Source organism: Salvelinus namaycush, chromosome 25 (assembly GCF_016432855.1).
Source record: "Salvelinus namaycush isolate Seneca chromosome 25, SaNama_1.0, whole genome shotgun sequence".
In the NCBI taxonomy this organism is placed as follows: domain Eukaryota; kingdom Metazoa; phylum Chordata; class Actinopteri; order Salmoniformes; family Salmonidae; genus Salvelinus; species Salvelinus namaycush.
In genome coordinates this window covers 35,332,703-35,360,231 of record NC_052331.1, presented here as the reverse complement: position 1 = coordinate 35,360,231, position 27,529 = coordinate 35,332,703, and the positions used below count along the sequence as shown (strand labels likewise).

At 44.8% G+C, this 27,529-nt stretch overlaps 1 protein-coding gene across 1 annotated transcript in view; it reads right to left on the bottom strand.

Moving 5' to 3' along the window:
- LOC120020032 (activated CDC42 kinase 1-like) overlaps positions 1 to 22,533 on the bottom strand; it is a 30,080-nt gene extending 7,547 nt beyond the window's left edge. The window contains exons 1-4 of the mRNA XM_038963465.1: positions 21,539 to 22,533; positions 12,475 to 12,652; positions 3,636 to 3,706; positions 1,773 to 1,982 (exon numbers count right to left, since the gene is read on the bottom strand). Of these exons, the coding sequence (XP_038819393.1) occupies positions 1,773 to 1,982; positions 3,636 to 3,706; positions 12,475 to 12,652; positions 21,539 to 21,601 (522 nt within the window). The 5' untranslated portion in view covers positions 21,602 to 22,533. The remainder of the gene's footprint in view (positions 1 to 1,772; positions 1,983 to 3,635; positions 3,707 to 12,474; positions 12,653 to 21,538) is intronic.
- Positions 22,534 to 27,529: the final 4,996 nt, after the last annotated feature.

Sequence of the window (27,529 nt, the reverse complement as noted above, 5' to 3'; positions counted from 1 at the left end):
AGAGATGGGGGGTTAGCCTAATGCTAAATCCATAGTGAAAATGATTGATGATTAGCTAGCAGATGTTTACTTTGAGTGACTACAGTTGTGCTTACTAACAGTGTGGTGGACTTGGAACAATCTAAAACTAGGAGACAATAGAGCACCAGGGGTGTATTCATGCAACCGTTAGCTTCCGTTTGGTTCTGTTAGCTTCCGTTTGGTTCTGTTAGCTTCCGTTTGGTTCCATTTGGTTCTGTTAGCTTCTGTTAGCTTCCGTTTGGTTCTGTTAGCTTCCGTTTGGTTCTGTTTGGTTCCATTTGTTTCGTAGGGTAATACTTGAACAGCCCTGTTTTATGGGCTCTGTAAACCTTGTGTCACATGTTCTGTAAACTATTCCTTTGTTCTGTTGGGACTCTGCACCTGGCTTTACTGGTCCCATCTGGCCATGTTGGGGTCACTGTGTGTGTGTACTGTGTCTTTGTGTGTGTGTGTGTGTGGTCACTCGGTCACTTCTGGAGAGTGTTTGGACAAGATTCTCTCTTTCTCCATTACTCCCTCGCTCCCTCGAGGTCAAGTCTATAGGGGCTAGTGGTCAAGGCTTTGACCAAAACAGATGTTGGAGAGAGAGTGTTTTTGGTCATTTTTCCATGTTGTCATGGTTTCAACTTTGAAGCCACTGATACTGTTCCCCAGGGTGATCACGAGGAACTCCCTCCTCCTCCTCCCTCTGTTCCTCTTTCTATTCTGACACCTTATTGTGAAACTTTACCACAAACGTTCCATAAGCATGTGTGAAACAACTGAAGCGTAAAAACAGGTGCTGCCTGTGCGAGCGGAGTAACACTTCTCATTGATTAGGCCTACAGTGGCTCTGTTTCACCCACGGTCCAAAAACACAAGACGTAAAAAACAAAATGGGGGAGGGGCGAGGGTATTCTCTCTTCCCTGATAACGATTATTGATCATCTGAATTAGATGTGTTGTCTAGATGGGACCCTGTTTTCTAAACGGGAACCTATAGGGGGTAAGATTTAGACCAAAACCCATCCCATCACCCGCCACACACACAGACAGAGACAGTATCCCCCCCCCACACACACACAGACAGACAGAGACAGTATCCCCCCCACACACACACACACACACACAGAGACAGTATCCCCCCCCCCCCCACACACACACACACAGACAGAGACAGTATCCCCCCCCCCCACACACACACACACACACAGACAGAGACAGTATCCCCCCCACACACCCAGACAGACAGTACCCCCCCCCCCACACACACACACACAGACAGAGACAGTATCCCCCCCACACACACACAGACAGACACAGTACCCCCCCCCACACACACCCAGACAGACACAGTACCCCCCCCCCCCCACACACACACAGAGACAGTATCCCCCCCACACACATAGACAGACACAGTACCCCCCCCCCCCCCCCACACACACACACAAACAGACAGTATCCCCCCCACACACCCAGACACCCAGACAGACACAGTACCCCCCCCCCCCCCCCCCCACACAGACAGAGACAGTATCCCCCCCACACACCCAGACAGACAGACACAGTACCCCCCCCCCCCCACACACACACACACAGACAGACAGAGATACAGACACAATACCCCCCCACACACCCAGACAGACAGACACAGTACCCCGCCAGCACACATAGAGACAGAGATACACAGTACCCCCCCCCCCCACACACACACAGAGAGACAGACAGACACAGTACCCCCCCATACACAGACAGAACCCACCCCGTCTCACCACTTTCCCAGCGGGCGTGAACCACTCGCCCCTTTTGACCACGCCGAAGGAGCCTTCGCCCAGCTTCTGGAAGAGGACCAGGTCCTTCTCACTGATCAGACAGCTGAGTGCCTGCTGCTGGGGGGGCGGCGTAGGGGACAGCTTGCGGAAGGAGGAGGTGGGGGCCGCCTGCTGGAAGTCCCCGCCGTCCGGCCGCTTCCCGCTGAACACCTGGAGAAAGACGAGAGAAGAGATACGTCATTAATAGAAGATGAATGAAAAGACCCAACTCTCACTACATTATGTAAATGAGTCTCTGGGTGCTGTAGTGCAGGAGGTATCTGACCTGTATGAAACAGACAACAGTACTTAGCTGTGAGAATATAATGTTCACCATTAAGATATATATATATACACTCAGCGGCCAGTTTATGAAGTACATCACCCCGTTCACGCAAATGGTTTGCTCCTACAGACAGTGAGTCACGTGGCCGTGGCTTGCTGTATAAATCAGGCAGACAGGCAACCAGTTACTGTTTCGACTGAACGTTACAATGGGCGGAAAGAGTGACCTAAGTGACTTTGAGCGTGGTAGGATCGTCAGGGACCAGGGGCGCCGGTTACAGTAGCTCAGAAACGGACGTCCTCCTGGGCTTTTCACGTACAACAGTGTCTAGGGTTTACAGAGAATGGTGCAACAAACTAAAACCATGCAGTCAGCGGCAGTCCTATGGTGAAAACAGCTCGTTGATGAGAGAGGTCGAGGGAGAATGGCAAGAATCGTGCAAGCTAACAGGTGGGCCACAAACAGGCAAATAATGTCCCAGTACAACAGTGGTGTGCAGAATGGCATCTTGGAACGCACAACTCGTCGGTCCTTGTCACAAATTGGTTATTGCAGCAGACGACCACACCAGGTTCCACTCCTATCAGCTAAAAACAAGAAGCAGCTCCAGTGGGCACGCCATCACCAACACTGGACACGCCATCACCAACACTGGACACGCCATCACCAACACTGGACACGCCATCACCAACACTGGGCACGCCATCACCAACACTGGACAACTGAGGAGTGGAAAAACATTGGCTGGTCCAAAAAAATCCCGGTTCCTGTTGCCTCATGCTGACGGCAGAGTCAGGATTTGGTGTAAGCAGCATTAGTCCATGGCTCCATCCTGCCTGGCGCCGACGGTACAGGATATTGGCGATGGTGTAATGGTGTGGGGAATGATTTCCTGGCACACGTTAGGTCCCTTGATACCAACTGAGCAACGTTTGAATGCCACACCTTATAGAATCCATGCCCTGAAGAATTCAGACTGTTCTGGAGGCAAAGGGGGTTCCGACCCGGTACTAGATAGGTGGACCGAATAAACCTATTGTATGACTTTGACCTTAGTTGTACATTCAAAATAGCGTGAGAGACATACAAAAGGCAGGGTGTATGTTTCTGCAGTGTGGTGTGTATCAATGTCCCTGTTCTTCAGTCTGTGGTGTGTATCAATGAGTCTGTTCTTCAGTCTGTGGTGTGGTGTGTATCAATGAGTCTGTTCTTCAGTCTGTGTAGGTCTCTGTATTGAGTCTGAGTTGTAAATAAAGGTATGGGAGGTTCACACAACCCTGAACTGTACACCTAACTGTCTGGGGAATTTTGGAATAATTTTGAATAATTTTGTCCATTCCATTTTGAAGTTAAAAATCAAAATTTCTGCCACATTTTTTGGGTCCTGTGCAGTTGTAATTCAAACAAATACACGGGTTAACACCAAATATTTTATTTTAAAGGTTTTTAAAGTTATTTTAGAAGAGATAGTGAATCATGCAACGGTTCCAATACATCAGTATGCATGGTACGGATATGTATGAGTTTGTGTAATGTACCTTGCTCATCCAGGACTTGCGCTTGCACATGGCTTTCCTCCTCTTGACTGCCTCCCACAGCCGTCTCTGCCCTGCAGCGACACCATCGAGAGACCGAGAGAGAGAGAGACAGAGAGAGAGAGACAGAGAGAGAGAGACAGAGAGAGAGACAGAGAGAGAGAGAGAGAGACAGAAAGAGAGAAAGAGAGAGAAAGACAGAGAGAGAGAGAAAGACAGAGAGAGAGAGACACAAAGAGAGCACACGAGAGGGAGAGAATGTCACTGACTATGCAGACCAAGAATGAGAAACCTTAAGGCATGTGATAAGTCATCCGATTCAACTACCAAGGTCCTGGCAACTCCTCCGATTCAGCTACCAAGGTCCTGGCAACTCCTCCGATTCAGCTACCAAGGTCCTGGCAACTCCTCCAATTCAGCTACCACGGTACTGGCAACCCCTCCGATTCAACTACCAATGTCCTGGCAACCAATCCGATTCAACTACCAATGTCCTGGCAACCCCTCCGATTCAGCTACCAAGGTCCTGGCAACTCCTCCGATTCAGCTACCAAGGTACTGGCAACCCCTCCGATTCAACTACCAAGGTCCTGGCAACCCCTCCGATTCAACTACCAATGTCCTGGCAACCCCTCCGATTCAACTACCAAGGTACTGGCAACCCCTCCGATTCAACTACCAATGTCCTGGCAACTCCTCCGATTCAACTACCAAGGTCCTGGCAACCCCTCCGATTCAGCTACCAAGGTCCTGGCAACCCCTCCGATTCAACTACCAAGGTCCTGGCAACTCCTCCGATTCAGCTGCCAAGGTACTGGCAACTCCTCCGATTCAGCGAATCAAGGTCCTGGCAACTCCTCCGATTCAACTACCAAGGTCCTGGCAACCCCTCCGATTCAGCTACCAAGGTCCTGGCAACTCCTCCGATTCAGCTACCAAGGTCCTGGCAACCCCTCCGATTCAACTACCAATGTCCTGGCAACCCCTCCGATTCAACTACCAAGGTACTGGCAACCCCTCCGATTCAACTACCAATGTCCTGGCAACTCCTCCGATTCAACTACCAAGGTCCTGGCAACCCCTCCGATTCAGCTACCAAGGTCCTGGCAACTCCTCCGATTCAGCTACCAAGGACCTGGCAACCCCTCCGATTCAGCGAATCAAGAGCCTGGCAACTCCTCCGATTCAGCGAATCAAGAGCCTGGCAACTCCTCCGATTCAGCGAATCAAGGTCCTGGCAACTCCTCCGATTCAGCGAATCAAGGCCCTGGCAACGCCTCCGATTCAGCGAATCAAGGACCTGGCAACCCCTCCGATTCAGCGAATCAAGAGCCTGGCAACTCCTCCGATTCAGCGAATCAAGAGCCTGGCAACTCCTCCGATTCAGCGAATCAAGGTCCTGGCAACTCCTCCGATTCAGCGAATCAAGGCCCTGGCAACGCATCCGATTCAGCTAACCAAGGGTAGCCCTGTGGGAGGAGAGTTGGGCACCGCTGCCCACCAGGAGGGTAGCCCTGTGGGAGGAGAGTTGGGCACCGCTGCCCACCAGGAGGGTAGCCCTGTGGGAGGAGAGTTGGGCACCGCTGCCCACCAGGGGGGTAGCCCTGTGGGAGGAGAGTTGGGCACCGCTGCCCACCAGGAGGGTAGCCCTGTGGGAGGAGAGTTGGGCACCGCTGCCCACCAGGGGGGTAGCCCTGTGGGAGGAGAGTTGGGCACCGCTGCCCACCAGGGGGGTAACCCTGTGGGAGGAGAGTTGGGCACCGCTGCCCACCAGGGGGGTAGCCCTGTGGGAGGAGAGTTGGGCACCGCTGCCCACCAGGAGGGTAGCCCTGTGGGAGGAGAGTTGGGCACCGCTGCCCACCAGGGGGGTAGCCCTGTGGGAGGAGAGTTGGGCACCGCTGCCCACCAGGGGGGTAGCCCTGTGGGAGGAGAGTTGGGCACCGCTGCCCACCAGGAGGGTAGCCCTGTGGGAGGAGAGTTGGGCACCGCTGCCCACCAGGAGGGTAGCCCTGTGGGAGGAGAGTTGGGCACCGCTGCCCACCAGGGGGGTAGCCCTGTGGGAGGAGAGTTGGGCACCGCTGCCCACCAGGAGGGTAGCCCTGTGGGAGGAGAGTTGGGCACCGCTGCCCACCAGGGGGGTAGCCCTGTGGGAGGAGAGTTGGGCACCGCTGCCCACCAGGGGGGTAACCCTGTGGGAGGAGAGTTGGGCACCGCTGCCCACCAGGGGGGTAGCCCTGTGGGAGGAGAGTTGGGCACCGCTGCCCACCAGGAGGGTAGCCCTGTGGGAGGAGAGTTGGGCACCGCTGCCCACCAGGGGGGTAGCCCTGTGGGAGGAGAGTTGGGCACCGCTGCCCACCAGGGGGGTAGCCCTGTGGGAGGAGAGTTGGGCACCGCTGCCCACCAGGGGGGTAGCCCTCTGGGAGGAGAGTTGGGCACCGCTGCCCACCAGGAGGGTAGCCCTGTGGGAGGAGAGTTGGGCACCGCTGCCCACCAGGGGGGTAGCCCTCTGGGAGGAGAGTTGGGCACCGCTGCCCACCAGGAGGGTAGCCCTCTGGGAGGAGAGTTGGGCACCGCTGCCCACCAGGAGGGTAGCCCTCTGGGAGGAGAGTTGGGCACCGCTGCCCACCAGGAGGGTAGCCCTGTGGGAGGAGAGTTGGGCACCGCTGCCCACCAGGAGGGTAGCCCTCTGGGAGGAGAGTTGGTGGACTTGAAACATCAGAAAAGCGTTTACATTTACACATTTGATTAATTTAGCTTAATTAATTTACACATATCCAGAGTGACTTACAGTTAGTGCATTCTTCTTAAAGGAATACTTTGGGATTTTAGCAATGATGCCATTTATCTACTTCCCCAGAGTCAGATGAACTTGTGGATAAAATGTTTATGTCTCGGTGTCCAGTATGAAGGAAGTTAGAGGTAGTTTTGCGAGCCAATGCTAACTAACATTAGCAAAATGACTAGAAGTGCTAGCAGATACCCATAGACTTCCATTCATTGCGCTAACGCTAGTTAGCTATTGCGCTAACGCTAGTTAGCAACTTCCTTCAGACGGCACACAGAGACATAAAAATGGTATCCACGAGTTTATCTGACTCTGGAGAAGTAGACAAAATCCCGAAGTATCCCTTTTAAGATATCTAGGTGGGACAACCACATCTCTCAGTCATAGTAAGGTGAGACAACCACATCTCTCAGTCATAGTGAGGTGGGACAACCACATATCTCAGTCATAGTGAGGTGGGACAACCACATATCTCAGTCATAGTGAGGTGGGACAACCACATATCTCAGTCATAGTGAGGTGGGACAACCACATATCTCAGTCATAGTGAGGTGGGACAACCACATCTCTCAGTCATAGTGAGGTGGGACAACCACATCTCTCAGTCATAGCCAGGTGGGACAACCACATATCTCAGTCATAGTGAGGTGGGACAACCACATCTCTCAGTCATAGTGAGGTGGGACAACCACATCTCTCAGTCATAGCCAGGTGGGACAACCACATATCTCAGTCATAGTGAGGTGGGACAACCACATCTCTCAGTCATAGTGAGGTGGGACAACCACATCTCTCAGTCATAGTGAGGTGGGACAACCACATCTCTCAGTCATAGTGAGGTGGGACAACCACATATCTCAGTCATAGCCAGGTGGGACAACCACATATCTCAGTCATAGCCAGGTGAGACAACCACATCTCAGTCATAGCCAGGTGGGACAACCACATATCTCAGTCATAGCCAGGTGAGACAACCACATCTCAGTCATAGCCAGGTGGGACAACCACATCTCTCAGTCATAGCCAGGTGGGACAACCACATATCTCAGTCATAGCCAGGTGAGACAACCACATCTCAGTCATAGCCAGGTGGGACAACCACATATCTCAGTCATAGCCAGGTGAGACATCCACATCTCAGTCATAGCCAGGTGGGACAACCACATATCTCAGTCATAGCCAGGTGAGACAACCACATCTCAGTCATAGCCAGGTGGGACAACCACATCTCTCAGTCATAGTGAGGTGGGACAACCACATCTCTCAGTCATAGCCAGGTGGGACAACCACATATCTCAGTCATAGTGAGGTGGGACAACCACATCTCTCAGTCATGGTGAGGTGGGACAACCACATATCTCAGTCACAGTGAGGTGGGACAACCACATCTCTCAGTCATAGCCAGGTGGGACAACCACATCTCTCAGTCATAGCCAGGTGGGACAACCACATCTCTCAGTCATGGTGAGGTGGGACAACCACATATCTCAGTCACAGTGAGGTGGGACAACCACATCTCTCAGTCATGGTGAGGTGGGACAACCACATCTCTGTCATAGCCAGGTGGGACAACCACATCTCTCAGTCATGGTGAGGTGGGACAACCACATCTCTCAGTCATGGTGAGGTGGGACAACCACATCTCTCAGTCATAGTGAGGTGAGACAACCACATCTCTCAGTCATAGTGAGGTGAGACAACCACATCTCAGTCACGGTGAGGTGGGACAACCACATCTCTCAGTCATGGTGAGGTGGGACAACCACATATCTCAGTCATAGTGAGGTGAGACAACCACATCTCTCAGTCATAGCCAGGTGGGACAACCACATCTCTCAGTCATGGTGAGGTGGGACAACCACATATCTCAGTCATAGTGAGGTGAGACAACCACATCTCAGTCACAGTGAGGTGAGACAACCACATATCTCAGTCATAGTGAGGTGAGACAACCACATCTCAGTCAGTGAGGTGGGACAACCACATCTCTCAGTCATGGTGAGGTGGGACAACCACATCCCTCAGTCATAGTGAGGTGGGACAACCACATCTCAGTCATAGTGAGGTGGGACAACCACATATCTCAGTCATAGTGAGGTGGGACAACCACATCTCTCAGTCATAGTGAGGTGGGACAACCACATATCTCAGTCATAGTGAGGTGGGACAACCACATCTCTCAGTCATAGCCAGGTGGGACAATCACATCTCTCAGTCATAGTGAGGTGGGACAACCACATCTCTCAGTCACATTGAGGTGGGACAACCACATCTCTCAGTCATAGCCAGGTGGGACAACCACATCTCTCAGTCATAGCCAGGTGGGACAACCACATCTCTCAGTCACATTGAGGTGGGACAACCACATCTCTCAGTCATAGTGAGGTGGGACAACCACATCTCTCAGTCACATTGAGGTGGGACAACCACATCTCTCAGTCATAGTGAGGTGGGACAACCACATCTCTCAGTCATAGCCAGGTGGGACAACCACATATCTCAGTCATAGCCAGGTGAGACAACCACATCTCAGTCATAGCCAGGTGGGACAACCACATCTCTCAGTCATAGCCAGGTGGGACAACCACATATCTCAGTCATAGCCAGGTGAGACAACCACATCTCAGTCATAGCCAGGTGAGACAACCACATCTCAGTCATAGCCAGGTGAGACAACCACATCTCAGTCATAGCCAGGTGGGACAACCACATATCTCAGTCATAGCCAGGTGGGACAACCACATCTCAGTCATAGCCAGGTGGGACAACCACATCTCAGTCATAGCCAGGTGGGACAACCACATCTCAGTCATAGCCAGGTGGGACAACCACATCTCTCAGTCATAGTGAGGTGGGACAACCACATATCTCAGTCATAGTGAGGTGGGACAACCACATCTCTCAGTCATAGTGAGGTGGGACAACCACATATCTCAGTCATAGTGAGGTGGGACAACCACATCTCTCAGTCATAGCCAGGTGGGACAACCACATCTCTCAGTCATAGTGAGGTGGGACAACCACATCTCTCAGTCATAGTGAGGTGGGACAACCACATCTCTCAGTCATAGCCAGGTGGGACAACCACATCTCTCAGTCATGGTGAGGTGGGACAACCACATCTCTCAGTCATAGCCAGGTGGGACAACCACATCTCTCAGTCATAGCCAGGTGGGACAACCACATCTCTCAGTCATAGCCAGGTGGGACAACCACATCTCTCAGTCATAGCCAGGTGGGACAACCACATCTCTCAGTCATAGCCAGGTGGGACAACCACATCTCTCAGTCATGGTGAGGTGGGACAACCACATATCTCAGTCACAGTGAGGTGGGACAACCACATCTCTCAGTCATAGCCAGGTGGGACAACCACATCTCTCAGTCATAGCCAGGTGGGACAACCGCATATCTCAGTCATAGTGAGGTGGGACAACCACATCTCTCAGTCATGGTGAGGTGGGACAACCACATCTCTCAGTCATGGTGAGGTGGGACAACCACATATCTCAGTCATAGTGAGGTGAGACAACCACATCTCAGTCACAGTGAGGTGGGACAACCACATATCTCAGTCATAGTGAGGTGAGACAACCACATCTCAGTCACAGTGAGGTGGGACAACCACATCTCTCAGTCACAGTGAGGTGGGACAACCACATCTCTCAGTCATAGTGAGGTGGGACAACCACATATCTCAGTCATAGTGAGGTGGGACAACCACATATCTCAGTCATAGTGAGGTGGGACAACCACATATCTCAGTCATAGTGAGGTGGGACAACCACATATCTCAGTCATAGTGAGGTGGGACAACCACATATCTCAGTCATAGTGAGGTGGGACAACCACATCTCTCAGTCATAGTGAGGTGGGACAACCACATATCTCAGTCATAGTGAGGTGGGACAACCACATCTCTCAGTCATAGCCAGGTGGGACAATCACATCTCTCAGTCATAGTGAGGTGGGACAACCACATCTCTCAGTCACATTGAGGTGGGACAACCACATCTCTCAGTCATAGTGAGGTGGGACAACCACATCTCTCAGTCATAGCCAGGTGGGACAACCACATCTCTCAGTCATGGTGAGGTGGGACAACCACATCTCTCAGTCATAGCCAGGTGGGACAACCACATCTCTCAGTCATAGCCAGGTGGGACAACCACATCTCTCAGTCATGGTGAGGTGGGACAACCACATCTCTCAGTCATAGTGAGGTGGGACAACCACATCTCTCAGTCATAGCCAGGTGGGACAACCACATCTCTCAGTCATGGTGAGGTGGGACAACCACATCTCTCAGGCATAGCCAGGTGGGACAACCACATCTCTCAGTCATAGCCAGGTGGGACAACCACATCTCTCAGTCATGGTGAGGTGGGACAACCACCTCTCAGTCATAGTGAGGTGGGACAACCACATCTCTCAGTCATGGTGAGGTGGGACAACCACATCTCTCAGTCATGGTGAGGTGGGACAACCACATCTCTCAGTCATAGCCAGGTGGGACAACCACATCTCTCAGTCATAGCCAGGTGGGACAACCACATCTCTCAGTCATAGCCAGGTGGGACAACCACATCTCTCAGTCATGGTGAGGTGGGACAACCACATATCTCAGTCACAGTGAGGTGGGACAACCACATATCTCAGTCACAGTGAGGTGGGACAACCACATCTCTCAGTCATAGCCAGGTGGGACAACCACATCTCTCAGTCATAGCCAGGTGGGACAACCACATCTCTCAGTCATAGCGAGGTGGGACAACCACATCTCTCAGTCATAGTGAGGTGGGACAACCACATCTCTCAGTCATAGTGAGGTGGGACAACCACATCTCTCAGTCATAGTGAGGTGGGACAACCACATCTCAGTCATGGTGAGTAAAATGTTCTTCAATAAAGTTAGCTGCTAGTAGTTTCAAGAGAAATAAAGAAAAAAGGAGTGTGCTCGAGGAAGAGGAGAAAGAGAGAAAGGAGAGGAGAGAGAGCGAGAAAGGGAGAGAGGAGAGGAGAGAGAGCGAGCGAGAAAGGGAGAGAGGAGAGGAGAGAGAGCGAGCGAGAAAGGGAGAGAGGAGAGGAGAGAGAGCGAGCGAGAAAGGGAGAGGAGAGGAGAGAGAGCAAGCGAGAAAGGGAGAGAGGAGAGGAGAGAGAGCGAGAAAGGGAGAGAGGAGAGGAGAGAGAGCGAGAAAGGGAGAGAGGAGTTGAGAGGGGGGCTTAGAGCGTGAAAAATGGGAGAGAAAATAAGAGCTAAAGACTAGGGTTTATTTTTTTTCTCTCCCACTAATGTGCATAAGGTCGCACGCCTGTCAGACTGGCTTAAGGCACCCGTATACTAGGTTCAGGTTTGCTCCTGAGCAGAACTCAGCAATTTTTCTGTTTGTCCCTCTTCAGATGCTGTAGCAACCACACAGCCAGTATACACTTCCTCAAAAAAGTAATGTCCCCCCCCCCCAAAAACAAATGTCACATCCACGTCTTCAGTGCCCGGGGAACAGTGGGTTAACTGCCTTGCTCAGGGGCAGAACGACAGATTTTTTACCTTGTCAGCTCTGGGGATTCAATCCAGCAACCTTTCAGTTACTGACCCAATGCTCTAACCACTAACATATAACACCTAGCCATGTACTAATCTAACAGAAAAAGTAATGTCTCCCCCCTCAATAATTTTTTGCAATGTGGCCAAGTGCACTCGCGGATGGCCGTTGTGCAATTTCGGGCGTTCCGTATTTCAAAGCCATATCAGATATCTTGAATGTAAAAAACAATGTGCTTTGAGCTCAATAACGATCGTTGAGAAATAAGAGGGGCACAGGAAGGAGAGAGAGCCTCATTACAGCAGCCGGCCCCAGAAAAACAGGCTGACACTTACAACAGGAATCATGAGGATAACGCACTTTACTGTAACAAATTCATGGTTTTATCCGGCCCAAAAAAACAGGACGCTTTGATTGAGGTGACCAGGTAGAATGTGCAGCTCACCAATGCGACCAATGAAAAATGTAACTCGCACAGCCAAAAGTCAAAACCATCCCCACTATAACAACTCACCGGGCCGCCCCATTCCGATCTTCTCCAGGTCCTCGTTCTTGACGTAGTCGAAGTGGGAGATGAGCGTCACGTTAAGGTCGTCACGGATACGCAAAAGGTACTGCTGCAGCTGCACCTCCATCAGCAGCTCCAGGAGCCATTCTGTGCCCTCCTCAGACTGCATGCTACGGCCCAGCTTCTGAATAACACATAGGAGAAACTGGGTTTAAATAATGACAAGCACACAGCATCTATACAAAACCAAAAAAGCACAACCGCTTCACAGACATAGCAAATTACCACACCCTTTCCTCCCCCGAGAATACACTGGCACTGTCATAAATCAGTAAGTAGACATCAGTAGCCAGACAGACATCCGTAGCCAGACAGACATCCGTAGCCAGACAGACATCCGCAGCCAGACAGACATCCGCAGCCAGACAGACATCCGTAGCCAGACAGACATCCGTAGCCAGACAGACATCCGCAGCCAGACAGACATCCGCAGCCAGACAGACATCCGCAGCCAGACAGACATCCGCAGCCAGACAGACATCCGTAGCCAGACAGACATCCGCAGCCAGACAGACATCCGCAGCCAGACAGACATCCGCAGCCAGACAGACATCCGCAGCCAGACAGACATCCGTAGCCAGACAGACATCCGTAGCCAGACAGACATCCGTAGCCAGACAGACATCCGTAGCCAGACAGACATCCGTAGCCAGACAGACATCCGTAACCAGACAGACATCCGTAGCCAGACAGACATCCGCAGCCAGACAGACATCCGCAGCCAGACAGACATCCGTAGCCAGACAGACATCCGTAGCCAGACAGACATCCGCAGCCAGACAGACATCCGCAGCCAGACAGACATCCGCAGCCAGACAGACATCCGTAGCCAGACAGACATCCGTAGCCAGACAGACATCCGTAGCCAGACAGTACAAAGCACATCTGGTATCCAGATGATACACAGACAATCTATCCAAGCAGACAATCTATCCAAACAGACAATCTATCCAAGCAGACAATGTATCCAAGCAGACAATGTATCCAAGCAGACAATGTATCCAAGCAGACAATGTATCCAAGCAGACAATGTATCCAAGCAGACAATGTATCCAAGCAGACAATGTATCCAAGCAGACAATCTATCCAAAACAGACAATGTATCCAAGCAGACAATTAATCCAAGCAGACAATCTATTCAAGCAGACAATGTATCCAAGCAGACAATGTATCCAAGCAGACAATCTATTCAAACAGACAATGTATCCAAACAGACAATGTATCCAAGCAGACAATGTATCCAAGCAGACAATCTATTCAAGCAGACAATGTATCCAATCAGACAATGTATCCAAACAGACAATGTATCCAGCAGACAATCTATTCAAACAGACAATGCAGCCAGACCTTTTTCCTCATTCTCAACCATACCCTGTGTAGAGGGCAGTATGAAGTGCTGTGTGGTCTTGTTTGATAGCCTAGCCTATATGTCAAACAACTGTCATCAGGACACAGAGTTCTTTTGACTTCTGTCAAACATGTCCGGCTGCCTTCTTCTCTATTGGATTTGAAGTGCTGCTTTCAATTATCCAACTATCTAGTTCTGAGAGAGAGAAAGAGACAGAGCCTCTGAAAGAGAGACAATATAGATAGAAAGAGAGAGAGAGAGGCAGGAAGTCGCTTGACTAGTACTTCAGATATGAGAGAGAGAGACGCTTGACTAGTACTTCAGATATGAGAGAGAGAGAGAGAGAGAGAGAGAGAGAGAGAGCGAGAGCGAGAGAGAGAGAGAGAGAGAGAGAGAGAGAGAGAGAGAGAGAGAGAGAGAGAGAGAGAGAGAGAGAGAGAGAGCGACAGAGACAGGAAGACGCTTGACTAGTACTTCAGATGTCTGTGTGTGTACCTGCACACATGTACACACACAGATCTTTATGACCAAGTTCAAAAACCTTTCACTGACTAGCAAGATAGACCCATAGCCTATAACTCAAATGATATGACATGAGAAGAGATTACTTCTATTTTGCTTAAAACATTACACAATTTCAGATTCAAATTGAGTTACTGTTATACTACTCCCAAATGGTTACGCCAGATGTTTGCATCCTGATTCGAATCCACCACAAGCACATAAATCTAGGTCACAATGCAGTAATATTCCTGTCTCAATATTCCCGAGTAGCACTTTGTAATCTGTCAGCTCTTAGTGGTCTGGCACCTGGGCTTGGTCCACTTCTAGAACCCCTGAGTAGAACTGGGCTTGGTCCACTTCTATTTTATTTTTTAAATTAATTTTACCCCCATCCAAAATAACAATTCAGCTTACTATAAATCATTTACCATCATTTACTACTGGCTACTTTCGCACCTAATTTAGACAATTTTCTGCTTATAATTTAAGACCTTTGGTAGACCATATTAAAATTTCAGACATTTGGTAGCCATATTATAATTTAAGACCTTTGGTAGCCATATTATAATTTCAGACATTTGGTAGGCCATATTATAATTTAAGACCTTTGGTAGCCATATTATAATTTCTGACATTTGGTAGGCCATATTAACATTTCTGACATTTGGTAGCCATATTGTAATTTCTGACATTTGGTAGCCATATTGTAATTTCTGACATTTGGTAGGCCATATTAAAATTTCTGACATTTGGTAGACCATATTAAAATTTCTGACATTTGGTAGACCATATTATAATTTCTGACATTTGGTAGACCATATTAAAATTTCTGACATTTGGTAGGCAATATTATAATTTCTGACATTTGGTAGACAATATTATAATTTCAGACATTTGGTAGCCATATTATAATTACTGACATTTGGTAGCAATATTATAATTTCTGACATTTGGTAGACCATATTAAAATTTCTGACATTTGGTAGGCAATATTATAATTTCTGACATTTGGTAGACAATATTATAATTTCAGACATTTGGTAGGCCATATTAACATTTCTGACATTTGATAGCCATATTGTAATTTCAGACATTTGGTAGCCATATTATAATTTCTGACATTTGGTAGGCCATATTGTAATTTCAGACATTTGGTAGCCATATTATAATTTCAGACATTTGGTAGGCCATATTAAAATTTCTGACATTTGGTAGACCATATTAAAATTTCTGACATTTGGTAGGCCATATTATAATTTCTGACATTTGGTAGACCATATTCAAATTTCTGACATTTGGTAGGCCATATTATAATTTCTGACATTTGGTAGGCCATATTATAATTTCTGACATTTGGTAGGCAATATTATAATTTCTGACATTTGGTAGACAATATTATAATTTCAGACATTTGGTAGACCATATTCAAATTTCTGACATTTGGTAGGCCATATTATAATTTCTGACATTTGGTAGGCCATATTATAATTTCTGACATTTGGTAGGCAATATTATAATTTCTGACATTTGGTAGACAATATTATAATTTCAGACATTTGGTAGGCCATATTAACATTTCTGACATTTGGTAGGCCATATTATAATTTCTGACATTTGGTAGGCAATATTATAATTTCTGACATTTGGTAGGCCATATTATAATTTCTGACATTTGGTAGGCCATATTATAATTTCTGACATTTGGTAGACAATATTATAATTTCAGACATTTGGTAGCCATATTATAATTTCAGACATTTGGTAGACCATATTCAAATTTCTGACATTTGGTAGGCCATATTATAATTTCTGACATTTGGTAGGCCATATTATAATTTCTGACATTTGGTAGGCAATATTATAATTTCTGACATTTGGTAGACAATATTATAATTTCAGACATTTGGTAGCCATATTATAATTTCAGACATTTGGTAGCCGTATTATAATTTCTGACATTTGGTAGTCCATTTGTTTGTCAACTATAGTTAGATACATGCAGCTTCTCTTCTGTCATAACTTGTTGCCCCAGAAGACTAAATAAAGTAGTTATCACCAGAATAATGTCTTACATCGATAGAATGAATGCATTAGTAACTAGTTAAACAGTGGTAACGTTGTCTGTTGCATTTAGGGACCGGGGAGAAAACACAATAACTGCCAAAACAGTGGTAACGTTGTCTGTTGCATTTAGGGACCGGGGAGAAAACACAATAACTGCCAAAACAGTGGAAAGATTGGTCCTGTTCAAAATGTCCAAAATGTGATCCGTTTGACCGGTTTTAAGGAAATTAAAAAGCTGAGAATACAATGAAACAGGTTTCTGAAAATACTTTAGTTTGTCTTGGGCACATATTTTATGTGGTTGGAATACTGTCTGTTTGCAGAACTGTGTCAAAGATAACACATCACATTCACATTTTCTCAAGAGATCTTGAAAGAAAGAAATCATATTTCTCCAGTCCTGTTCCCGAAACAATGTTGTATAATTTCACTGCAAGAAATGCATAATTCTGCAGGCATTAGTGTTATATTACTCTACATGTAAGAGGTTATAGACCAACAGTTAGTATTATATTACTCTACATGTGAGAGGTTATAGACCTACAGTATTATATTACTCTACATGTGAGAGGTTATAGACCTACAGTTAGTATTATATTACTCTACATGTGAGAGGTTATAGACCAACAGTATTATATTACTCTACATGTGAGAGGTTATAGACCTACAGTTAGTATTATATTACTCTACATGTGAGAGGTTATAGACCTACAGTATTATATTACTCTACATGTGAGAGGTTATAGACCTACAGTATTATATTACTCTACAGGTGAGAGGTTATAGACCAACAGTATTATATTACTCTACATGTGAGAGGTTATAGACCTACAGTTAGTATTATATTACTCTACATGTGAGAGGTTATAGACCTACAGTTAGTATTATATTACTCTACATGTGAGAGGTTATAGACCAACAGTTAGTATTATATTACTCTACATGTGAGAGGTTATAGACCTACAGTTAGTATTATATTACTCTACATGTGAGAGGTTATAGACCTACAGTTAGTATTATATTACTCTACATGTGAGAGGTTATAGACCTACAGTATTATATTACTCTACATGTGAGAGGTTATAGACCAACAGTATTATATTACTCTACATGTGAGAGGTTATAGACCTACAGTTAGTATTATATTACTCTACATGTGAGAGGTTAGAGACCTACAGTTAGTATTATATTACTCTACATGTGAGAGGTTATAGACCAACAGTTAGTATTATATTACTCTACATGTGAGAGGTTATAGACCTACAGTTAGTATTATATTACTCTACATGTGAGAGGTTATAGACCTACAGTTAGTATTATATTACTCTACATGTGAGAGGTTATAGACCAACAGTATTATATTACTCTACATGTGAGAGGTTATAGACCTACAGTTAGTATTATATTACTCTACATGTGAGAGGTTATAGACCTACAGTTAGTATTATATTACTCTACATGTGAGAGGTTATAGACCTACAGTTAGTATTATATTACTCTACATGTGAGAGGTTATATACCAACAGTTAGTATTATATTACTCTACATGTGAGAGGTTATATACCAACAGTTAGTATTATATTACTCTACATGTGAGAGGTTAGAGACCTACAGTTAGTATTATATTACTCTACATGTGAGAGGTTATAGACCAACAGTATTATATTACTCTACATGTGAGAGGTTATAGACCAACAGTATTATATTACTCTACATGTGAGAGGTTATAGACCTACAGTTAGTATTATATTACTCTACATGTGAGAGGTTATAGACCAACAGTATTATATTACTCTACATGTGAGAGGTTATAGACCTACAGTTAGTATTATATTACTCTACATGTGAGAGGTTATAGACCTACAGTATTATATTACTCTACATGTGAGAGGTTATAGACCTACAGTTAGTATTATATTACTCTACATGTGAGAGGTTATAGACCTACAGTATTATATTACTCTACATGTGAGAGGTTATAGACCTACAGTTAGTATTATATTACTCTACATGTGAGAGGTTATAGACCTACAGTATTATATTACTCTACAGGTGAGAGGTTATAGACCTACAGTATTATATTACTCTACATGTGAGAGGTTATAGACCTACAGTTAGTATTATATTACTCTACATGTGAGAGGTTATAGACCTACAGTTAGTATTATATTACTCTACATGTGAGAGGTTATAGACCAACAGTATTATATTACTCTACATGTGAGAGGTTATAGACCTACAGTTAGTATTATATTACTCTACATGTGAGAGGTTATAGACCTACAGTTAGTATTATATTACTCTACATGTGAGAGGTTAGAGACCTACAGTTAGTATTATATTACTCTACATGTGAGAGGTTATAGACCTACAGTTAGTATTATATTACTCTACATGTGAGAGGTTATAGACCTACAGTTAGTATTATATTACTCTACAGGTGAGAGGTTATAGACCTACAGTTAGTATTATATTACTCTACATGTGAGAGGTTAGAGACCTACAGTTAGTATTATATTACTCTACATGTGAGAGGTTATAGACCTACAGTTAGTATTATATTACTCTACATGTGAGAGGTTATAGACCTACAGTTAGTATTATATTACTCTACATGTGAGAGGTTAGAGACCTACAGTTAGTATTATATTACTCTACATGTGAGAGGTTATATACCAACAGTTAGTATTATATTACTCTACATGTGAGAGGTTATAGACCTACAGTATTATATTACTCTACATGTGAGAGGTTATAGACCTACAGTATTATATTACTCTACATGTGAGAGGTTATAGACCTACAGTTAGTATTATATTACTCTACAGGTGAGAGGTTATAGACCTACAGTTAGTATTATATTACTCTACATGTGAGAGGTTATAGACCAACAGTATTATATTACTCTACAGGTGAGAGGTTATAGACCTACAGTTAGTATTATATTACTCTACATGTGAGAGGTTATAGACCTACAGTTAGTATTATATTACTCTACATGTGAGAGGTTAGAGACCTACAGTTAGTATTATATTACTCTACAGGTGAGAGGTTATAGACCTACAGTATTATATTACTCTACATGTGAGAGGTTATAGACCTACAGTTAGTATTATATTACTCTACATGTGAGAGGTTATAGACCAACAGTATTATATTACTCTACATGTGAGAGGTTATAGACCTACAGTTAGTATTATATTACTCTACATGTGAGAGGTTATAGACCTACAGTTAGTATTATATTACTCTACATGTGAGAGGTTATAGACCTACAGTTAGTATTATATTACTCTACATGTGAGAGGTTATAGACCTACAGTTAGTATTATATTACTCTACATGTGAGAGGTTATAGACCTACAGTTAGTATTATATTACTCTACATGTGAGAGGTTATAGACCAACAGTATTATATTACTCTACATGTGAGAGGTTATAGACCTACAGTTAGTATTATATTACTCTACATGTGAGAGGTTATAGACCTACAGTTAGTATTATATTACTCTACATGTGAGAGGTTATAGACCTACAGTATTATATTACTCTACAGGTGAGAGGTTATAGACCAACAGTATTATATTACTCTACAGGTGAGAGGTTATAGACCAACAGTATTATATTACTCTACATGTGAGAGGTTATAGACCTACAGTTAGTATTATATTACTCTACATGTGAGAGGTTATAGACCAACAGTATTATATTACTCTACATGTGAGAGGTTATAGACCTACAGTTAGTATTATATTACTCTACATGTGAGAGGTTATAGACCAACAGTATTATATTACTCTACATGTGAGAGGTTATAGACCTACAGTTAGTATTATATTACTCTACATGTGAGAGGTTATAGACCAACAGTATTATATTACTCTACAGGTGAGAGGTTATAGACCAACAGTATTATATTACTCTACATGTGAGAGGTTATAGACCTACAGTTAGTATTATATTACTCTACAGGTGAGAGGTTATAGACCAACAGTATTATATTACTCTACAGGTGAGAGGTTATAGACCAACAGTATTATATTACTCTACATGTGAGAGGTTATAGACCTACAGTTAGTATTATATTACTCTACATGTGAGAGGTTATAGACCAACAGTATTATATTACTCTACATGTGAGAGGTTATAGACCTACAGTATTATATTACTCTACATGTGAGAGGTTATAGACCTACAGTTAGTATTATATTACTCTACATGTGAGAGGTTATAGACCTACAGTATTATATTACTCTACATGTGAGAGGTTATAGACCTACAGTATTATATTACTCTACATGTGAGAGGTTATAGACCTACAGTTAGTATTATATTACTCTACATGTGAGAGGTTATAGACCAACAGTATTATATTACTCTACATGTGAGAGGTTATAGACCTACAGTTAGTATTATATTACTCTACATGTGAGAGGTTATAGACCTACAGTATTATATTACTCTACAGGTGAGAGGTTATAGACCTACAGTTAGTATTATATTACTCTACAGGTGAGAGGTTATAGACCAACAGTTAGTGTCCATATTTAAGTTACTATTCCATTTAACCCATATACTTACATTCTAAATATTCTGTTTATTCATGGATACAGGGATACTCATGAGCGGGATATCAAAGCTGCATGTTAACACCGTATCCTGAATAAGACCTTTAGCGGGATATGAGCTACTATCCGTAATACTGTGAGCATGTAAATGTGGTCAGTGAGACTAACCTACGTTCAGAATATGAACTAATTCCAGGAGGAAACCAACCAACGGTTGTCTGGCTTCTAACTAAAACATGATTGCAACTGAAATCTGTCTTAGTAATGTTAAGTGATCTTACATATCAAAAAGGCAGTGGGTGTAGACAGGTTGAGCAGCGTGTGAGATGTGTACATTTTGGACATAGGATAGATCCATTCAAGCATAGGCGACCCACAAGTCTTTCATTTGAAGAACCTAATCTTCACCCCAAATTCCTCCACCTTGATAGAAATACTTTACTTATGGTACCAGACACAACCGTACCCATTCATTCAATGACATCACCGTAACAACTTGTCAACGAGACGAAACGAGTAGGCTTACTCTGTACACATGGAAGTGTGCCAGGAAAGGGAACGACATTTTGAGCTTGTCGAAACGCCGCATCCCGAATTCTGTGTGAGAGAGAGTATTTTTTTGAAATCTTCAGAGACACCTGCTTCTGTGGCCTGACAGTATCAGAGCAACAGGATTCCCCGGAGAGGGAACGCTGAGAGAGCGCTCCAACGATCCCGTTCCCAATCCCGGGAAAAGGAAAACTTCCTGAGCTCCTGTAGCCAGGCTACATTCCAGCACGGGGCATAACACAGGAACAATCTAAAGAAACCTAACAAATGGTCAAATGTGAAGGATAAATCCAGAGGAACTTTCACTTTGTGAGGAGGAGAAATCCAGAGGAACTGTCACTTTGTGAGAAGGATAAATCCAGAGGAACTGTCACTTTGTGAGAAGGATAAATCCAGAGGAACTGTCACTTTGTGAGAAGGATAAATCCAGAGGAAATGTTACTTTGTGAGAAGGATAAATCCAGAGGAACTGTCACTTTGTGAGAAGCATAAATCCAGAGGAACTGTCACTTTGTGAGAAGGATAAATCCAGAGGAAATGTTACTTTGTCAAAAGGATAAATCCAGAGGAACTGTCACTTTGTCAGAAGGATAAATGCAGAGGAACTGTCACTTTGTCAGAAGGATAAATCCAGAGGAACTGTCACTTTGTCAGTTTCTCTAGCAGCTTTGCGAAGTTGGCTGAGATATAGCCCAATGCTGCCCAGTTCCTGCCATCTTCTCTACCCTCCTCTGTGTGCCCAGCTCCTGTCCATTCGTTTATCCATCCCCACCATCGTGGGGCTAAAAATAGCAGCGACTTGGTTTTCGCCTAGATTCACTCAGAGCTGCCAGCTCCAGCCGATAGAGAAGTGGAGAACAGCAGCGTGATGACTCACAGAGTGTATCTGTATGTGTGGTATGGTATTTTAGTGAGTGAGTTTGTGTATTTGTTTGTGGCGCACATGAATGTGTGTGTAAGCACGTCAGTGTGTGCACTGGAAGGACGATCTGTTCCTTCTGTTTTGAGCAAAGCTGGCAAATAACTCTGGCTCTCTCTCCTCCCTCTCTCTCTCCTGCCTCTCTCTCCTCCCCTCTTGCTTGCTTGCTGGATGGCTTGGCTCAGTCAGCTTGGTGATTCCTGGTATTCCCTCTGCCTCTTTTTCCCTCGCTCTCTTTCCCCCTTTCAGTCTCTCTGCCCGTTTCACTTTTCTTCCATCCTCTTTTTCTCTCCTTTCCCTTACTCTCCATCTCCCTCTACCCCATGTTCTCTCCTTTCCTACCTCCCTCCCTCTCTAAGACAGACAGGGAAGTGCTCCGTGTCGAGTACAGAGGCTCCATGGTATTCGGCTGAAGGAACATTTGAGTTCAGATTTGAGGTCAGATTGAACTGCAGGATGGAGAACTCGTTTCCTGTGCACCCCCTACTTACAGTATGTTAGGATCTTAACCCTTTACACTTGTGGGAACTGCCCTATAACTATATGGATAGGGATACATTGAAATGTTTCTTACAGAAGAAATATGGAAAGTACATGCATAACCATGGTAACAATTGAAAGGGGAAAGTTTGGCAATTATGGGAAGATTATTAGACCACAGTTCACCTGACAAGATTGAATCCAAACATTACACTGTTGATTGTGTGTATTTTACATTTACTGCCACCTTAACGACATCTGAAAATCCTCTGGATACCTTCAGTAACATGATGAGACAATTCCTGGACAATGTGTTGTAGGTGCAACATAAGACAAGAGAATGACAAGGGTTTGAGACAGAGGACTAACTGGTGTCTCCAAGTGGATACACACACACACACACCTGTCCAAAGTGTGCATATTTCAATGCACTTTTATGACTCAAAGAAGAGTCTTCAACTAGAAGGTGCTTTTTTTTAGCGTTCCTAGCTGTGCAGTAGAGGAACTAGAGCAGCACACTTGTAGTTGTTTAGTTAAGAACACAACCCTGCATCCCCGCCGTCACACAATTACTGTTGTTTACGCAATCAAAAAACGGTCCATTATAAAATCACAATCTGAGTCAGCCAAGCATCATTTGAAAGCTTGTTCTATTGCCAACAAGACTAGTAGCTAAGTTATAAAAAATATGATCTTACAGGGTTAAAATTTTCACTATTCAATTCAGTGGAAACAGATTGTAATTTTGGTGCGGATAGAAAGGAGACCTGAGTGCATTCTGCTGTGTGTAGAATAACCCGGGGTATGACATCATGTCATCTAGTAACTGTACATCACACATAGTGATCGTGAACGTTGTAAATTACATGACTTTAATGATACGGAAATGTGAAGTGCACATTTGGACTCCCGGTTGTTGTTTGCTGTCTTGTATGAAATCAAAGCGGTATGTAATTATAATCCTCAATGTCTCATCTTTCAAAATACATAAAGTCCACTTCATTTTACAGCATTTACCTCATTTAGTCAGAAAAATATTTTATACATTTTCCCAATTAGCAGGAGGGACAGGGCAACTACCGAATGTCTGTCAGCCAAAACCAATAAGGTGCTGTGAAGGTCTGATGTCATGTATGTTACTATACAGCCACTGCATTCCTTTCCATTTAGATTTATATATTTTATAAACAATACAAAACATACACACATCAACTACATCACACCTGACCAGACCCACTAGAACACACCTCCATCTCCATTAACTACATCACACCTGCCCAGACCCACTAGAACACACCTTCATTAACTACATCACACCTGCCCAGACCCACTAGAACACACCTCCATCTCCATTAACTACATCACACCTGCCCAGACCCACTAGAACACACCTCCATCTCCATTAACTACATCACACCTGCCCAGACCCACTAGAACACACCTCCATCTCCATTAACTACATCACACCTGTCCAGACCCACTAGAACACACCTCCATCTCCATTAACTACATCACACCTGCCCAGACCCACTAGAACACACCTCCATCTCCATTAACTACATAACACCTGCCCAGACCCACTAGAACACACCTCCATTAACTACATCACACCTGTCCAGACCCACTAGAACACACCTCCATCTCCATTAACTACATCACACCTGCCCAGACCCACTAGAACACACCTCCATCTCCATTAACTACATCACACCTGTCCAGACCCACTAGAACACACCTCCATTAACTACATCACACCTGCCCAGACCCACTAGAACACACCTCCATCTCCATTAACTACATCACACCTGCCCAGACCCACTAGAATACACCTCCATCTCCATTAACTACATCACACCTGTCCAGACCCACTAGAACACACCTCCATTAACTACATCACACCTGCCCAGACCCACTAGAACACACCTCCATCTCCATTAACTACATCACACCTGCCCAGACCCACTAGAACACACCTCCATCTCCATTAACTACATCACACCTGCCCAGACCCACTAGAACACACCTCCATCTCCATTAACTACATCACACCTGCCCAGACCCACTAGAACACACCTCCATCTCCATTAACTACATCACACCTGTCCAGACCCACTAGAACACACCTCCATCTCCATTAACTACATCACACCTGCCCAGACCCACTAGAACACACCTCCATCTCCATTAACTACATCGCACCTGCCCAGACCCACTAGAACACACCTCCATCTCCATTAACTACATCACACCTGCCCAGACCCACTAGAACACACCTCCATCTCCATTAACTACATCACATCTGCCCAGACCCACTACATTACACCTGCCCAGACCCACTAGAACACACCTCCATTAACTACATCACACCTGCCCAGACCCACTAGAACACACCTCCATTAACTACATCACACCTGCCCAGACCCACTAGAACACACCTCCATTAACTACATCACACCTGCCCAGACCCACTAGAACACACCTCCATTAACTACATCACACCTGCCCAGACCCACTAGAACACACCTCCATCTCCATTAAATACATCACACCTGCCCAGACCCACTAGAACACATCTCCATTAACTTTTTATGGCTGCAGGGGCAGTATTGAGTAGCTCTGTTTAAGGTGCCCATTTCAAACGGCCTCGTACTCAATTCTTGCTCGTACAATATGCATATTATTGTTATTATTGGATAGAAAACACTCTCTAGTTTCTATAGCCGTTTGAATTATGTCTCTGAGTGGAACAGAACTCATTCTACAGCACTTTTCCTGATATGGTGTGAGATTTCAGACATCTTGGCCCCTGCTCCCAGGTCAGTTCATAAGTCCCTGTGAAGGCTATGATGCTACAAACACTGCCTACGCCTTCCTCTAGATGTCAGTAAGAGGTGACAATTTGAATGGAGTCGATTGCGCAATCAGTGCCTGTATAAAACGACAAAGACCGGATGTACCGTTCTTTTCCTGCTGCGCCTGACGCACGATGTACGTTGGACCTGCTCTCTTTCCAAGCTTGGGTTTAGCCAGTAATATTTCGCCGGTCATGTTTTTACTCGTTATAGGTGTTAAAGACATCATAAGGTAGTTAATTTAAACCGTTTTATAGCAATTTATATCCGTTTAGTGCGATTTTGAGGCAATTCTTGGTGATGCACTTTGAAGCTTTGGGCACGTTTCCAGTACCGGTCGAACGTTAGTGGGCATTTCGACGGACAAGCGGACATCTTTCGACCAAAAGAAGATTAGACCCAAGAAAGGATACATTGCCCAAGATTCTGATGGAAGATCACCTCATAGTAAGAAATATTTAAGATGATAAATCGTTGTTCTGTCAAATTTTAAACGCATATTCCGCCATTTTCTTTGGTATAGCTTCGCTTGGCGAACCCTGTATTGCACAGTAAGGATAATTTTAGAAATGTAATTCAGCGATTGCATTAAGAACTAATTTGTCTTTCGATAGCTGTCCAACTTATATTTTTTTAGTCAAGTTTATGAATAGTTAATCATGAGATAAGATCACTGTCAAATATGGCGCCCGACATTTTCAGGCTAGTTTTGCTAGTTTTGTCATTGTATAACCACGTTTTTTTGTGGCTAAATATGCACATTTTCGAACAAACTCTATATGTATGTTGTAATATGATGTTACAGGAGTGTCATCGGAAGAATTCTGAGAAGGTTAGTGAAAAAATTAATATATTTTGGCGATGATTACGTTATCGCTCTCTTTGGCTTGAATCGATGCTCTGGTAACGTTTGCACATGTGGTATGCTAATATAACGATTTATTGTGTTTTCGCTGTAAAACACTTAGAACATCTGAAATATTGTCTGAATTCACAAGATCTGTGTCCTTCCATTGCTGTGAGCTGTGTATTTTTAAGAAATGTTTTATGATTAGTAATTAGGTAATACACGTTGCTCTGTGTATTTATTCTAGTCGAGTTGTGATGGTGGGTGCAATTGTAAACTATGATTTATACCTGAAATATGCACATTTTTCTAACAAAACCTATCCTATACAATAAATATGTTATCAGACTGTCATCTGATGAGGTTTTTTCTTGGTTAGTGGCTATCAATATCTTTATTTGGCCGAATTGGTGATAGCTACAGGTGGAGAGAGAAAATGGTGGACAAAGAAAAATGGTGTCTTTTGCTAACGTGGTTAGCTAATAGATTTACATATTTTGTCTTCCCTGTAAAACATTTTAAAAATCTGAAATGGTGGCTTTATTCACAAGATCTGTATCTTTCATTTGGTGTCTTGGACTTGTGATTTAATGATATTTAGATGCTACTATTTAATTGTGACGCTATGCTAGCGATGCTAATCAGTGTGGGGGGGGTGGGGGATGTTGTCATAGGTGTACCGACCTCGGGCTTGCAGCCATAAGAGGTTAACAGATCAACATTCACAAGGAAACAGGGCCAGACGGATTACGAGGACGTGTACTCAGAGCATGAGCGGACCAACTGGCAAGTGTCTTTGCTGACATTTTCATCATCTCCCTGTCCGAGTCTGTAATACCAACATGTTTTAAGCAGACCACCATAGTGCCT